The sequence below is a fragment of the Protomyctophum parallelum genome (genome assembly GCF_964188405.1).
Source record: "Protomyctophum parallelum genome assembly, chromosome: 14".
NCBI classification, from domain to species: Eukaryota; Metazoa; Chordata; class Actinopteri; order Myctophiformes; family Myctophidae; genus Protomyctophum; species Protomyctophum parallelum.
Window position 1 is genome coordinate 40,905,242 of NC_139709.1, and position 15,993 is coordinate 40,921,234.

The 15,993-nt window shown below is 39.9% G+C and overlaps 3 protein-coding genes across 3 annotated transcripts in view; 1 reads left to right on the forward strand and 2 right to left on the reverse strand.

Annotated features, from left to right (window-relative positions):
• Window positions 1-2,011, reverse strand: part of myripa (myosin VIIA and Rab interacting protein a) — a 43,439-nt gene extending 41,428 nt beyond the window's left edge. Inside the window, exons 1-2 of the mRNA XM_083781920.1 lie at window positions 1,756-2,011; window positions 468-640 (exon numbers count right to left, since the gene is read on the reverse strand). Coding sequence (XP_083638046.1) covers window positions 468-601 — 134 coding nt within the window. The 5' untranslated portion in view covers window positions 602-640; window positions 1,756-2,011. The remainder of the gene's footprint in view (window positions 1-467; window positions 641-1,755) is intronic.
• A 1,413-nt stretch (window positions 2,012-3,424) lies between these two features.
• LOC310871075 (uncharacterized protein) lies at window positions 3,425-5,116 on the forward strand. The gene is made up of 4 exons (XM_083782537.1): window positions 3,425-3,584; window positions 3,918-4,055; window positions 4,494-4,595; window positions 5,051-5,116. Exons 1-4 carry the CDS (start codon window positions 3,453-3,455, stop codon window positions 5,066-5,068), a joined length of 390 nt encoding a protein of 129 aa, XP_083638663.1. The 5' UTR covers window positions 3,425-3,452; the 3' UTR covers window positions 5,069-5,116.
• Window positions 5,117-8,262: 3,146 nt separating this feature from the next.
• Window positions 8,263-15,600, reverse strand: e2f5 (E2F transcription factor 5; the record flags this gene model as incomplete). Its single annotated transcript, XM_083782802.1, has 8 exons — window positions 8,263-8,383; window positions 8,497-8,535; window positions 9,470-9,625; window positions 10,282-10,612; window positions 12,344-12,446; window positions 12,892-13,082; window positions 13,576-13,689; window positions 15,433-15,600. The coding sequence occupies 8 exons, from the start codon at window positions 15,598-15,600 to the stop codon at window positions 8,307-8,309; spliced, it is 1,179 nt and encodes a 392-aa protein (XP_083638928.1). The 3' UTR covers window positions 8,263-8,306.
• Window positions 15,601-15,993: the final 393 nt, after the last annotated feature.

Below are 15,993 nucleotides of genomic sequence, written 5' to 3' on the forward strand. Positions count from 1 at the left end.
ATTTAACTCACAAATAACAGTTGGATTTTTACTCAATAATTATTGTATATCCAACTAAAAGGATCCCATAAGTGATATTCACAGATTTTATTAAGCTAATATACCTTTTTTTAATAGTCGTACTTACAAGGCGATTGTTTTACTTTTTTGAGTGTATAGGACTCCTCTACAGTAAATAGTACCCACTACCCAGATGAGGCAGACTTGATGATCCACTATCTGAGTTTTTTCCATATAAGGGTATAAACAGGGATGCACTCGATGTTATATTTAGTTTACAATGGTATGAATTAGTAAACGGGCACCTTGAAGGAGTAATGAATAAATAGTGATCTGTATTAAAAAAATTATACATGTATTAAACTGGAGCTCTTTGTCACTAATGATTCAGAAGGTATTTAGACTAGTGGGGGTATTTGAACAGAACACAGCTGGAGAAGACATTGTGGAAAATAAATAAAACTCACCTGAGGCGTTCCTCTTCTTTCCTGCGTAACTTCATGTCCCTCTGCACCACCTGCAGCACATGTTCAGCCTCATCGTCAGTAAGTCCAGCCAGATCCAGCTTCCGACCCATCACTGTCTTAGGTTTATTGTTCATTCAAACCCTCAGGCCTGTCGATCCACTGTCTCCAGTCACCTGTAAAAGAGAAAATATTAGATTCCAGATTCAACAAGGGCACAACAATTCTTAATAGGTAGGCTATATTGGCATTCAGACCCTACATGACTAGCCTACATCAAGTGATTTAAAAGTAACTGAAGAAACAAAAATACATTTTGAATTATTGAATCATATTCAAATGGACTACAGTTCGAAAGTAATATGAGGTTTAACTACATCTTTTCACATTAAGCATATAGGCTTACAATTAATATATCCCTCTGTATTACTGCTATTATTTACATAATTGACACACAGTTAGTCCATGAGAGTGGTGACTTATTGTTCTTGGGTTATAGCCTCAGTCTAAAGTGTCAGGTAGTAGGCTATACTTTCAACATTGATAAGCCACTTAAAGAAATCAGCCAACACCAACAAGGATTAGCATTCCTCCATTTAAAACATTTGAGATGTGGCATATGGCCTCAGTTTATAGGGTTTGACTGAGTAGGCTGATTTACATTCACAGTTGTAGTCACAGTGCAGAGGTATGGTTACAGTTAGGCTATGTAACATTATCAAGCATCATATAGCAATAGCCTACATACAGTCCATTCATGAATGTCCATCATTGTTAGTGGTGTCGACTTGTTGGATATGTATATTCTGTCTATTTCTCCCATTTTTCGAGGAATAGTAGCCTAAGTTGCAATATAAGTTATGAGTTAATTAGTTTCTACATAAGAAATATCTCCCCCACAATGTCCAGCCACTACTCACAAATTGGAGGATCTGCTTTGTACATAGTTTGTACCAGCTGCCAACTTTGACTAGGTACAGTAGGCTACATATCTTCTCTTTGTGTATTATGCTTTATCCTGTGTCAAGTTTCCCTAAGTACAGTAAACAGAAGCCTACAATTGTGGAAACTTTACAATTGAGATATATTTTTATAACTATAACTATAACAAACCCCAATAATAAAGCGCAGTAGCCTCTTAACTTTATAATACAATTTAGATGTTACTTGAAACATAGCATCTATATTGTTCTCTATAACTGTCCTTAAAATTATTCAAAGATAAATTAATTAACATTATTATATCCATCCTTGCATTCTGATTCACCAGCCTGTCCGACCGTGCACTCACCTCCTGGTTGTTCCAATGATTGTGCACCTGGGCCGATGCTGTGTTGCTATTCCTCCGCCTATATATATCTAAATCTATACAATTTTCAGAAACACGTGGTTGTGATACTGATAAGAAAGAAGAAAATCGGAACCTCGTTAACATAAATCGCGTATGGCTCTTCTACTGGGTCTACTGCAGGTTGGTTAGTCCACTCCGTACCAAAAGTTGTCAAGTACACAAGTATGAACACAGCATTATGCGCATGTCGGGTTGTGTGTCTACATCGAAACTGATCCTATGGGCTATGGAACTCTGTGACTCCAAAGACTGCCCTTTTTCAAGTTCAAGCTAACATCAACAATGATCGAGTGGAAAATCATTCATATTTTAATTCACTATAGCATAACATAGTATATATTTTTAAATAAATCCGAGGTGGTAAAGTAAACTATAATTAAGTGTCCTCGTCATAGTCTGTGTGGTCACAGAATTCGTTGGCTCACTATTTCTGTATAACACCGGACAGAGGTTCATCTTGCCTGGTACCGTCAGCCAATCATTGCAATCAAACTGTTTCCAAGAGAAAAGTGAAAATTGAAGTTATTTTAAGAAGGCTTAAGCAAATAATCTGTCACAGCGGCATATTCAACTGATGACGGAGAAAGGTCACTTAATGCAGTCAGAATAGTGTGCGGAGGATAGTCCCTGAATTTAACTGTCTCTGCATCAGCATCTCCAAATCTCCAAATACTGCGAATGTGAGTAGGCATACAGTAGGCTATACTATAAAGGCCTACGCCGGGGCTGCCAACTGTGAGAATCCAGGTCCCATTTATTCTGTTACTTTTTAACAGATCAAGAGTAGTTGTAATTACATTGGAAAATGATGTAAGTTTCAGCCATTACGCAAAACGTAGGCCTACAGAAATTGATTTGATGACTCCAAATCCAGGGGAAATCCAAGAGAAATATAACAATGCAGGAGTCATGCAGGGGATGTGGTCGACAGTGTTGGCAGCCACTGTACACTGTACCTGAAAGTTTTCTTTGTGGAAAAAAAAAATGTTTTCCACTCCAATATTAATTTCACTGCATACATGATACATGTATGAGTCACTCGCTCATTTTATTTACATTTAAATATGAGATAAACCCCTTGAGTTGCTGCAACTCTTTCGAGGTTTTCGATGTGGTCCTCATATATGCAGGGAAGTACTGAGTATGATCTGCAGTCGTACAATAAAAACAAAACAATATATAATAAAAAAAAACAAGGAATTCATTGCTAAATCATAGGCTGCATTATTACAGGTGAATTGGGGGCAGGGGTCAGTAGGGTGACCTACAAACTTTTTAAATATTTAAGTCTTTAATTTTCAGCCAGGAAGTCGGGAACCTACAGCACCTGTCTAATGTGAACATGTAATTGACAGGGAGGAACTCCCATCCCAGCCAGGGAAATAACCAGGGCCGTGCGTCACCCAGAGGGACCTATGTTGTAATTTAGTTGTTGATGCAGAGATCGAAGTGTGGTAGTGGTAGTGTTTGTGTTTGCTTACATGTGTGTGTGTGTGTGTGTGTGTGTGTGGTGTGGAGGGCAGCTTGTATTTCTCCTGTTATTTGTTCCTCCATCTCTCTCCACATGGAAGTGCTTAGCAGCATGTGTATAAATGCTTGAGTTGGAACAGCCCAGCTCATCAGAGCATCACGCAACTATGGAGAGGAGGACGTTTCACCTGTTTCTGCTGTGTCTGCAGGCAGCTCTGCTCATCACAGTCCTCACTGCCTCAGAAATAGAGGAGGCTGAGCCTCCGACGAAGGTTAACAAACCACTTCTCTCCAGCCTGGTAAGAAGAACTTAGTGCTCATTGTCTGCGACAGGGATTTAGTGTTGTGAAAATGAAAGTTTCAGTTCAACTTTTGAGAAACTAAAGAGGTAGTAACTTTCTGTCATTTATTTTTTTAGAATGCAATCCTAAATGATATACAATACAATAATAGGCTAATGTCTTGGCCAGGTCTCCCTCGAAGGCAAAAAAAAAAGATTCTTAACCTCAGTGGGACTATCCTGGTTAAATAAAGGTTAGATTAGAAATGAACACAACATGAACAATGGTGCTGTTTTAGAGGTTGATGTTTTACGCTGAAAGATCAATAATTGAATCCCGTTTTGATATTAGGAGGAGGAGGAGGCTGCCCCCAGTCCCACACAGAAGGAGGTCATTACAGAAAAAGAAGAACAGAGAGAGGGAAAGGGGGGGATGAAGGAGATGAACTCTTGTCGTTTCAGAGCGGGGGCATGTGGAGTCTTCAACTCGGTAAGAGAGAACGTTTTTTACCTTTCCATTCTGAAGATGAAACCATTTCAAATTCTTGGCAAAATAGGCGCAGTTGTTTAAAAAGAAAAAGAAAATAGGCAAACATTTGGTGTAACTTGCAGCACATTACAACACAGAGTAAATACATTTGTGTAGAGGGAAAAAAGGAGGAGGCCAGCAATAGGCCAATGGGATTAAATATATAGGATTTGTTTAGTTTGTTTGTTTTGATTGTACAGTTTAACAATTCATCAGTTTAACATTCTAAGTTCTAAGTTAAGTTTTTTGTAAGGCATGCATGCACAGTATGTGGCATAAAGCCCAGTACTAGGTCTGTGAAACCAAATGCAAATTTGCCCACGGCAGTGCTAATATTTTACTGTATGAGCAGTCTGCTCTACTGTTTGTAGACTGAATTATACTCTCTCACCCTATCAGGATTCAAGACCTAAGCGTGAGCTTAACGCACCCGCCCGCAGACGTCCAAAACAGCGCCCGGGAGCGCTGTCCTTCTCCAAAGACGGAGTGCCACCCACTGAGGTACAGTAGCATCATTGTGTTATTATTCAACCCTCTACTTATGTCGGCTAGTGTTCTGCTGAACATGCATGCATGCTTTCAGCACCGCCCAGCGTCACATTCATGCAGTCATAGATTCAGTCTGGGAGCTTCCAAATAAACCGCAGCTTTCTGTTTGCCACCAATCCCAGTGCAGTATTTTGGGGGTTAAGTGCTTTGCTCAGCACCATGCTAACAGTAGTTGTTAAGGACTTACTGTATATACCAGTGGAAAATGTTCCTCATTCACTTCCACCAGCCTACGTCATTTTAAACCAATATCCATGTTAATCCATGTACTATGACCAATATGAGAGAACATGTTAAATTTGAAGTTTGCCAGATATAATGTATGTGGGTAGTGGTTTGAAAAGAAATTTGATGTAAATAAAACAGGCAACTTTTATTTTTCTCCTTTTCTTTGTTTTCCCTTTCAGCTGGACCCAGAGGTGTAGAACAGCTAGAGAGGTGACTTGTTTGGGTCGACAGACTCAACACTAGGTGAGAGACCATTTTGCTACATAAGATAATACAAATTGAATATACAGTATCTTTCGTTTCACACATTGATTGACTGACTCTGATACCATAACCCCAATCTGGGAACCCATCGGCAAAAAATAGAATTAAAGATAAAATAAAAATGTGTTAAATCTGTATTGAGAGATTACCATAACCCCAATGATGATAAATACATGGATATCACTAGATGTACCCTACCATATCACTAATAGCATGTAACATGGATATCATCAAGAGGGAATCACTTTATTTCTGCACTGCATTTCACTGATATACTGAAGCACATCTGGTATGTTTTCAACAAAAGGTCCAGGATTTGTGGACTGAGGACAGATGACTCAGACCGCCAATAACAGCTTCTTCCCTGCAAACAAGCTGCTCTGTTGTTTAAAGATGTTCTCATTTTGAGAAGTCATCTGACTTCATTTCAGCACTAAATGTGTACAGCACAATGATTGGGTGATTAAGGTTACTAGTTATTTTATCTGTTTATTATTGTATCTGTTTATTTAGTATAGGGCATGGTTTCTGAATGTAAAAAATAATGCAAAAAAGAAAAAAAAAATACTACTTAACATATCTATATATAATGTGGTAAAACAAAAAATATTAATACAGTTGCTTGTGTTGTACAATATGACCACAAGGTGTCAGCAGTTAGCCATATTCTTTAATGGTGTAATAATGAACATGGATAGTGCATTGAATATGGATGATGTTCTTAGAGCATCGTTTTCAGGTGTTAAATATGAATATCCTATGAAACATTAAACTGTATTTAACTTGTGTTTGGTTGGAAACTGAATAAAGGTTTTGAAATAATTACCTAGACGGGTACGGGTTGTCTTTTCAATATCTTTCTGTGCTGACACAATGCTTTTTTTGTTTTGTATTGGTTATTCAGCATGAAGATAGGTACAAATTCCAGCAACTAACAAAAGTATTTTAGTCTTACTTTTGAGGATTCAAGAGTGAAAAAGGGGAATATGCAGAGTTATATTCAGTGCTATTACTAGGTGCTGCAGAAGACCTTCTGGAAGACACATTTACTTAGAAAGTGCTGATCAAATTACAAATTGAATGATGTTCCCCCATGTTTTTGGTAGAATAGAATATTTTTTATACTGTGTGAATTGAGTGTGAAAAGTGTGGTTTACTGCTGTAAAGTTAGTTATTACAGTTGCTTGAAGCAGTTACTATACCCCTCCACACTACTCACACTAGAGTCAAGTCAGTCAACACAGAGGAGGTAAGTCTGGTTTCTATATACCGGTAGCTACATTATTTGGATTTTGATGTGCTTTGCACAATTAATTAATTGGTTGGTTGATTGATTAATTAATTGTTGCTAGAAACTGTATGGTAGAGAATGCAGCCGCAAGTTTCCGTGTCGAGTGTTGCGAAGTTTGGTAGAGCCGACTCAGCCCCGTCCGAGTTGTACAGACAGAATAGTAAATAATGTAAAACACGAACTCACCTAGCCCGAACTAGCCACGGTGAAATAGCACTACCGTCAGTAGTAGTACCGTATATGTACAGATTTTGGAGTTTTCTAGTCGTGTATGCACGGAATTGCAATTCCGTGCATATCGTCTTGGCCCTTTACATGTGGAATCCATTCAACATCGGTTCATTGTCAATCTTTAACAATACAAATACAGGTCAGAATAAAATGTAAAGGATGTTTTGTGTCAACCAGGGCAAGACTCATTGTCAAAAAGCACACCTAACAAGTGTATTATAAATCTTGTAGACAAGCCTGCCAGTTTGTAAGGGGCATGAACAATTGTCTTTAACTATGAATTAAGTCAGATACACAAGTTATGAATATCAGTGTCAAACCAGTTATGTTCATCTAATCATGGGAGGTATCTTTTTTTTTAATAAGCGAAATGTCTTTGTATCCACTGCATATACTTTATCATGTATAATTCTAACTTGATGTGATTTATCATTTATGTCTTATGTGCCTAACATTCTCACACAAAAAAAACTAAAGATTTCAAAACCGAATATATTTATTTAATGAAAAAAAGGCTTTGGTCCCAAAAGTGTGCAAATAAACAAAATGTCATATAACAAACTCTTACAATAAAAGAAAATATAAATATACAAAGTGCTAAACCATGGCACTTAAACCATGCCACTTAAATTTGGCCAATGAACACACAGACCAAATAATCTGGTTGATTAAATTATGATTAAGGCAGTCAAACAACTTAAATTTCAACAAACTAAACAAATGTTGTTTAAATTAGAAAAGTTGATCAAATATACAAAACCTAACGAAACCAAAATAACAAAACCTTGAAACATATAAAAACAACTCTAAAGCCATAAATTGGCAGTGTTACAGCCCATGAGGTTAAAGTTAGAAATGCAACCAAGATATTTACTTGTTAAATAAAAACACATTAGCACGATGTTGTGAAATATATATATTATTGAGATTCTACTGGGTTTATAAAAGATTGTGTGTGTAACACACCAAAGAAAATACCAATGTGCTAACATGCTCTGTACTAAATATAATAACCATGTCTCATCTGCATTGTTAAATAAATATAATTTATTTCACTTCAATACTGAACAACAGTCTCAAGTAAAAAAAAAAAATAATAAACTAAAAATAAACACTGATATGGGCCTAAGGTCTAACTATGTGGAAAATGTCTCCACTTCAAACATGGCATGGAAGAATGCAACAAACGCACAAACGCGCACTGGAAGACATACTGTAAAGATTTAGCCTGGATCATTTCCAGCAAGGCACCTCATTTCTCTGGCATGTTTTAGATTGTCTCTATGTAAACTATATGGCTCCATTATAATATTCTCAAAGCACCCCAACTAAACTCCCCTGCACATTGGGAGGCATTGTGACACGTGGTTACTGCAATAAATATGCTACAACACATTTACCGTATTTGGACACTATGTTTCATCATTGTTTGAGAGCTCAGACTTACTGTGGGCAGGCAGCAAGGGACCATAGTACAACAACAACAAAAAAATCACATATGGAAAGGGAATCTTAGGTTGGAAAACATTACTTCTAGGCAGTGCACTTATGATGAGAGAAATAACTTCAATAACATCACTGAAACAGAGAGAACGAAATGCTCTCATTGACTGTATAAATATACAATAGTGTAATTGTCACCTTCAAGTTCAGTAATTTAGGATCTGCACATCAAAGAGGTCACACACTCCTTCATTGTCATCCAGGTTGAAGTTGTAGTCTACCCCTTCATTTGGACCAAAGCAGACAATACAATGGGAATACAACAAGATGAAATGCATGAGGTTGAATATAATAACTTAAAATATGATAGCTTCAACTCAGTCTCAAAGTACTTACCATCAGTGGACATCAGCTCATCAATTAGGTCAACAACTTCTGCAAGACAATTCATAAAAGGTAACAGTCAACAGGTTTACTTTACTCAGAGATTCCTAGACTCAAAAGATCTTGTAAGCTGCAAGCTTCTCTGGCTAATTGGAAAGTATAAACTAGAATCACACTGGACTGCTGACGCATAAAGTCCATGTACCTCCACCCACATTAATATCCTATTGTGTTGTTCAAAGTAGTATATGTGTCGTGATCAATGAGAATGCAACTCGGCAAACAGGAAATGAGACTGTGGAACTTCTTGGCAATCTGTGTCATCCACACATGTATAATGTAGGCCTACTGTATGTTTTGCTTCTAATGTCTCAGCAAGAGTATGCTTTGGTGAGACTACAAGTGGGCGGTCCAAGGTCCTAACCTTGAATTTTTAATGAGTTGTGGGTGTATCCACATAATTATCTTACACGTAATATACTGCGCCCCCCATGTCAGAGTGAAAAGGAACTCGTTTAACAACGTGTTCCTTCCATGTGCTACTGGGGAAACATTCTCAAAGCACCCCAAATAGCATGAGCATGAGCATGTTGGGTGATAAGTCATGCATTGAATGAAGCATGAGGTCGGGGCTCTCCCCAAGTTGGCAGAGGGAGAGTAGCTCACAAGATTACAGCATACAAAAATAGTAGAACATGTAGTTATTGTAAGAAAAAATTATAATGAATTAAACATTAATTTAATGCCCAATGATCGTTATCTAGCCTCATTATCTATATTAACAGGCCTGTGGCACTGCACCTTTAACACATTCCACCAATCCCACTCCTTGTTTTGCACAAGCCAAAGTATCACATATGTAATCAAGAAAATGTATAGGCTACTAAAGCGTTTAGTATTTCATATAATATGCATGACTGTATGAGGCACCAGTCTACCATTTCTATAGTTTGGGAGTGGATAACACTGTCTCTCTCTCTCTTACCCTCTCTCTCCACCTTCATGTGGTCTCCAGCTGTGTTGACTTTTAGCAAGCTGCCTATGTCCAGCATGGACTGGAGGTCGTGGCCTGCCAGCACGCTTTGCTGGGGGCCAGATAGCATCTGCTGCATCAGTGCTGGAGGCCAGTCGTAGTGGAGCTCTGCAGAGAGACACAGCACATATGAAGATGGACTGTATGCGTTTCCTGATAAATAACTACATCATAGAACAGAGTTTAGAAAACACTAGAAAACAACTTCAACTCACTTCCCCACTACCATTTAAATCACAATTACACTTTGGCAGAAGTTTTCTGTTGTGTAGTTACATTGTCATGATAACTCAAAATATTGGCAAGATCACATCAAAAGTTTTGATAAAAAAATTGATCAGCCAAAAGTCACATTTTTGGACATAAAGAGTTGATTCTGCCAATGTTTAACATTAGAAAACATGACTTAGCGTTTTGAGGAATACATTTTCTTTGTTAATGTTGATAAGACAATAAGAATTGTTGATTTTAGTATTAGAAAGAAGATGCATCCACGAACGAACCACCATGTTTGTTATTGCACAAATAAACGGCGATAATACCTTTATAGTGATTTCGATCATTGTAAACGGACAGAGATGCTGAGTCTGGAAAAAGACAAACTGATTTGATCACTACAATGGGGAGAATCTAGTGGATCATACAATCTACAAAGCAACTATTGAACAATTTTGACCCATATTTGGAGTTCCATCATGGCAAGGTAATATACTGTAGAGCACGCACACACTTGGACATATTTTTCAATGTGAGATAGACCTCACCCATCTGTGCATCAGGTGGGCTTGAGGATGGTGTCAGCATATCATCATGCTCCGGCAGCGCCATCTGGTGGTCAGAACAGAAGGAGGAGTCCTGGCTGTAGGTGAAAGAGGAGGATTCGGTGGCTGAGGAGAATGAGTTGTAGGCAGCTGGCAGGGGGACCCTCTGGAGGCTGGTGGGTGTGCTGGGTGGAGTGGGCATGGCAGAGCAGACGGGCGGCACAGAGAAGACCAAAGGCTTGCTGGACTCCGACTCTCTGTTGATGAGCATGACCTGGATGGGTGCCGTGTGGCTGCGCAGATTCACCTGGTACTTCTTTTGTCCGCTCAGTGCCTGAGGAGCAGTGGAGGAAACGCGTTCATTTGGTTTGACCTTACAATGCACTCTCATTTTCATTTAAACGTGACTGCAGGGGGAAGGAGTTGGTGTCTTAGGTTAGGCAACTTTTACACGGCAATGGTTTCCAGAGAAAGCGACAAAGTCCCGTTGCACTCAATCTTTATTCAGTTTTTACACAGTGACTGAAAACGCTGTACTGTGCGTGCCAGTTGGCTAGGTGATGGTGGTGCACTGCCAGATTGTCTATACCAGGCACACATGCGTACTAGAACCACTTCCGTTCTAATTCCTATCACAAGGCTATTTGTTTACAATCATGGTTTCGTATGGAGAATATAGGTTGCTACAGGAAGGACATATGGTGTACCAGCATACAATAAGGTCAGACTAAAGAGGTCCTTTGTCCACCAGTCGACTTTGAGGCTTAATCTAGGCGGTGGATATTGCTCGTCTTTATGTATGTAAATTGCCTTGTTCTTTATGTTATGTCAAATGTGTGTATATGTGTTCTGCATATTTGGCTGCTGGGTCGCAAGACAAATTTCAGTGTGAACTGACAATAAAGTACTATATGATATCATATCATATTTTACATTCACCAATGCAGCGGCTCGCTAGTCGCTACATTTATATTTGTAGGATGAGCAGGGTGAGGGAGTGCTTGCTTATTTCAGGAACTCCAAATATCGCCTACGGCTCTGCATGAACATAATAAACATAAGCGTGGTGAGTCCATGTGAGCCATGATGTCACACATTTTTAGACAGGAGCGACACAGGAGAGGAGCGACACAGGAGAGGAGCGACACAGGAGCGTATCTGTGTGGTCCGAGTTCTTTGTTTCTGGCTTACAAGTTACAACCTTAAAGGACAACTTTAGTTTTTTTCAACAAAGGTTCATGTTGTAGGTTGTTATTAGAGAAAGTAAAAGATGAGTGTTATTTTTGTTCCATTTGCTGCTTTCTTTCGTTTTAGAGACTTTAGCTGTTGTGTACAGGGGGGCGGGGGCATTCGAGCATGGTGCTAAATATGTATTTTTTTACAAAATATTATGGAGATTTATTATTTTATTATTTACTATAGCCCTAATAAACCCCAGGAAATTACATCTGGCCACAAATAAATCACAGGATCTACTGAATGTGAAGGTAGCCTACTGGGGGGAAGCCACACTGTGTGTCATAGGCTCAATGTCAGTTTGACACATTCAGTAGATCTCGTGATGTTTTGTGGCCAGATGAAATTTCCAGGGGTTTATTAGGACTATAGTAAATAATTAAAAAATAAATCGCTATAAAATGTTGTAAAAAAAATACATATTTAGCCCCATGCTCGAATGCCCCTGCCCCCCTGTCAAAAACAGCTAAAATCCCTAAAACGAAAGAAAGCAGCAAATGAAAAAAAAAAGAACACTCATCTTTTAGTTTCTCTAATAACAACCTAAAACATGAACCATGGTTGAAAAAAACTAAAGTTGTCCTTTAACCCCGTTGGTAAGTGGAGAACATAGGGATTACCCTAGTGCCACTCATTAATGGGTTTTTTCCCCAACCTATCAAAGAAGGAAGAAGCAGGACTAAGTACTAAACTGCCTTCCAATCCTCAAATTCTTCTCTCGATGCCTCTATGCTCAATGTGCTTTGGAAACGACCCTTAAACTGGAGCATAGAATGAAATGATGCACTCATTTAGAAGAGGGATGAAAAGCGTTTGAACACAGACACACCGTTTCAGGGAGTGGAACCTCCAGCTGGGTCCCCGAGGGTGCCACCACAGCCAACAGAGTTTCCCCATTGAAGGCATTGCAGATGTCCTCATGTGTCACAAATGTATACGTGCAGGGACATTAAGGAAACAGCCAGCAATAGGATTACATAGCGTAGGAAAACTGAGACAATGAACTGGAAATACAAGACCATGGGAACCGTTGGATCAGCAGAGCTATGATTTCAAATGGGACTGACATGGCAATTATATTTATAATACCCACCCCCTTGTACAGACTTTTCTCCATTCAATCACAAACAATGTGAAAAGGATCAAATAGGAATTTCTCTCTCAAAAGAACAAACAGTGGGACCCCAGGAGGACTATAATTTTCAGCTTTTGCAGAAAAAGTAGACAGGATCAAGAATAGAAAACTGATTAAGTCCAGTTTTAATTAATGTTCAACTGAAGTGGCAGGACGTACACTGGGGCTGTTATTAAGTGATAATATTATGTACGATGAACCTTTAAATTATGTGTGAAAGAAAAAAGTGAACGAAAATGAACTGTAGCAATAAACAAGGATATGTTCTGGAGATGGGGTCGTGTTTGAGGTGAGCGATGTTCTCCTCCAACCAGGCCTGCTGGTTGTCCAGCTCTTTCTCCTGGGCCTCCAGCTCAGAGATCTGAGCCTTCAGTGCCTCCAGCTGCGCCTGCACCTCCTTGCTCTGGCAGGCTGTATTCTCCCCCCTGGAGGAGGAGAAGGCGGAGGGGGTGTGGAAGGAGAAGTTTTGATTGATTGATGTCTTTACTGATATGAAATAAAATCATATGTCACAGTCACATACACAAACATCTGACCGACCATAATCAACAGGATAATGCAAAAAGGCGTACAGCTTGTTTCTACTGCAGTCCTCCTTTTATTTAGGACAGTGTGAACATCTGTACAGTTTAAGACAGTCACTGTGAATATTAACACCAGTCACCGCCAGGTGAACGCTGTTGAATTTCAGCCCCTCTCCCAGCGATGTTGGCAGGCTGCTCGCCAACATTACTTGTAAAGAGGTTCCTAAAGTCAGATTCTAAGCTATAAAGATATTAGAATAGTGATTTTTTGTATTTGTGACTAATGACTATAAATAAAATGGTTAACACCAGCTTTAGGATAGAAGCAGGTTCAAGCGTCATACACATCCCCACATTGAATGTTCTGACTGAGCATCAAGACAGCAGGAGAGTCAATCATACAAACCTCCACTGGATCATGTTCTTGTTTTTCTTCTCAATCAACCCCACTCCTTCCAGCACATTAGTGATGTCATAAATCCTCCTCTTCTGCCGCACAGCCAAGCTGTCAGCAGCCTGTCAATTCAAACAACACATTCTTTAGAACAGTGGTTTTCAAACATTTACATTTCAACGTTTCCCCATAACTCTCAGAGTTACAGGACATTTGTAACAGGAACCCTTAGAAGGCAAAGGTGCCACTCAGTGGCAGCTTTGTACAACAAAGTACATCGTAGCCGACATATTAAATAGCTACCAGCAGAAAATCTAACTGAAAATTCCTCTGGATGGGGAAAAAAACATTAGAGAAGAAAGGCACATTGAAATGAATCAAAGCCTTTGGCTAATTAAGCTGTGCAAACAACAAAACAAACGCCTGGTTCACCAGCAGAGTCAGACAATGGTAAGAGTCTGAGAGAAAGGAGCAAGGAGGAGGCAATGGAGGGGGATAAGGAGCGTGCTGCGTAAACATTAACCAGCTTTGGCGGGCAAGTAGGGAGGGAAAACTCCTTATCAGAGAAAAGGTAAATGTAGAGAGAATACTTTTGGCATATCTGGTGTACTGTGGATACAGACTCAGGTTGTCATGGCAGTGAACGGAGATAGCTGGTCATGGCTGGGTGACTGTCAAAAGCTTTGTCTTTGGTTAGAAATTAACAATACTATTTACATTCATTTACAAGAGAAGAGGGTTTCCCTAGATAGTAGATACTAGCAGCAGTGTGTGTGTGTGTGTGTGTGTGTGGGGGGGGGGGGGGGGGGGGGGGGGGGGGGGGGGTTCTTAGTGTTCAGGATCAGGATGGTGATATGAGGCATCCATCCCCATTATAGCTGCTGCATGGGTGTCACAACATAAGTTAAAATCACACACGTGTGAACTGAGTGGTGCAATTCCCCCCCCCCCTCTCTCTCTCTCTATCTCTCTCTCTCATTAGTCACTACCTCTCTCACTCTCTCTCATTAGAGTCACTACCCCTCTCACTGTTTCTGGCGCCCCCTACTGCTATTTTTAAGTCACATACTCATGCTCACACAGACACACAAACAAGTACGAGACAGACACACACACAAACACGTACGAGGACATTGCAAGCTGGTTGTAGGAGTGGTTGCACCACTCAAAAATCATCATTACAGACACAGTACCTTGGGTGGGTGACAGTCTTTTATCACAAACAGTGCTGGAATGTTTGTTTGGAAAGAAACATTTAGCCCCATTGTGTCTAAAATCTTCAGGTAATTTGTCGTGCGTTCTATAAATATAGTCCTCCTTCCATTGTTTATCCTAGTCGATTATCAAATTGTTTGAATGTTAGCCAGCCTACATCATTTCCCTCACTCACTCATCCCCGAGATCTCTCTCTCTCTCTAAAAAGAAAAAAAGTAAATCTTTAATGTTAACCAAAATGTAAAAATAAAGGAGCAGGACGGTAATGTGCCATGTTCCCTGAGGAAGGAACTGGAAAGTGTGTAGGTTTCGGAACCCCGAAACAAATACAATTTGTAGTAGTATTTCAAAGTCAGTCTCTTTCTTAATACTTTATTGTACAATAGGGCAAAAGGGTACATTTTTTCCATCTGTAGAGTGAGTTGAATTACACTAGTTTAAACTGTTTAAGCGAAAGAAATCGCCTCCCTGTGATTTCTTGGTCATGTTGAGACTTGAATGAATGGACACCTGCTGCTGCTGTTAAATCAATGCACCTGCTTCACTGACAACGCGAGCTCTTTGTTCACGGAGCTTTAAACCGAAGCAGCAAAACATGACATGACAGTAAATCAAAGCAGCACTGACTGTGTTGTGTTGTGTTGACTGACCACTTTGAGGTCCAGGACGCCGTCCTCGGCTTCTTGGAGCAGGCTGACGAACTTGACGGTGAGGAGCCCCAAACTTTTCTCATGTCGGCCCGGTGTCCCGACGCCGTGCGCCCGCTGCTGGCTCGTGTGCACGACGGACTCCACGGCCATTGTTGTCTCAAACTCCATGTTCGACCCGAACATAATCCTCCTTTCTTGTTTTTAAGTGTCGTTATTCTCGTTTAGTTTTTTTGTCGTTGTGTGTAAAGATTACACGCCTCCATTCATTTGTGTTGTCACTGAGACGACAGTAATAATCTTTTTTTTTAACGGATGTTACGTTTAGGGTACGGTTTCCAAGGCGATCCTGATCCTGCTGCCCCCCTCGGCCCCTCCTGTCAAGCCAAGGCAAGGTACCCCCTTGACTCCACCCCCTCCCACCTGCTGCATCTCTCTGCTGCCAGTAGCCTTCATCATGTAGTGAACAATCTGTGGTGGAAAAAGTACTCTGATGCTTTACTTATGGCATGAATACCCACACTAAAGTAAAAGTACAAGTTACGTGTCACATTGCATTGCATT

What these genes read in the sequence shown, in the direction of transcription:
- LOC310871075 (XM_083782537.1), top strand. Translation starts at nt 3,453, where the DNA reads ATGGAGAGGAGGACGTTTCACCTGTTTCTGCTGTGTCTGCAGGCAGCT. An exon ending in AACCACTTCTCTCCAGCCTG is followed by an intron (nt 3,585 to 3,917) that starts GTAAGAAGAACT and finishes TTTTGATATTAG; the next exon opens with GAGGAGGAGGAGGCTGCCCC. An exon ending in CATGTGGAGTCTTCAACTCG is followed by an intron (nt 4,056 to 4,493) that starts GTAAGAGAGAAC and finishes TCACCCTATCAG; the next exon opens with GATTCAAGACCTAAGCGTGA.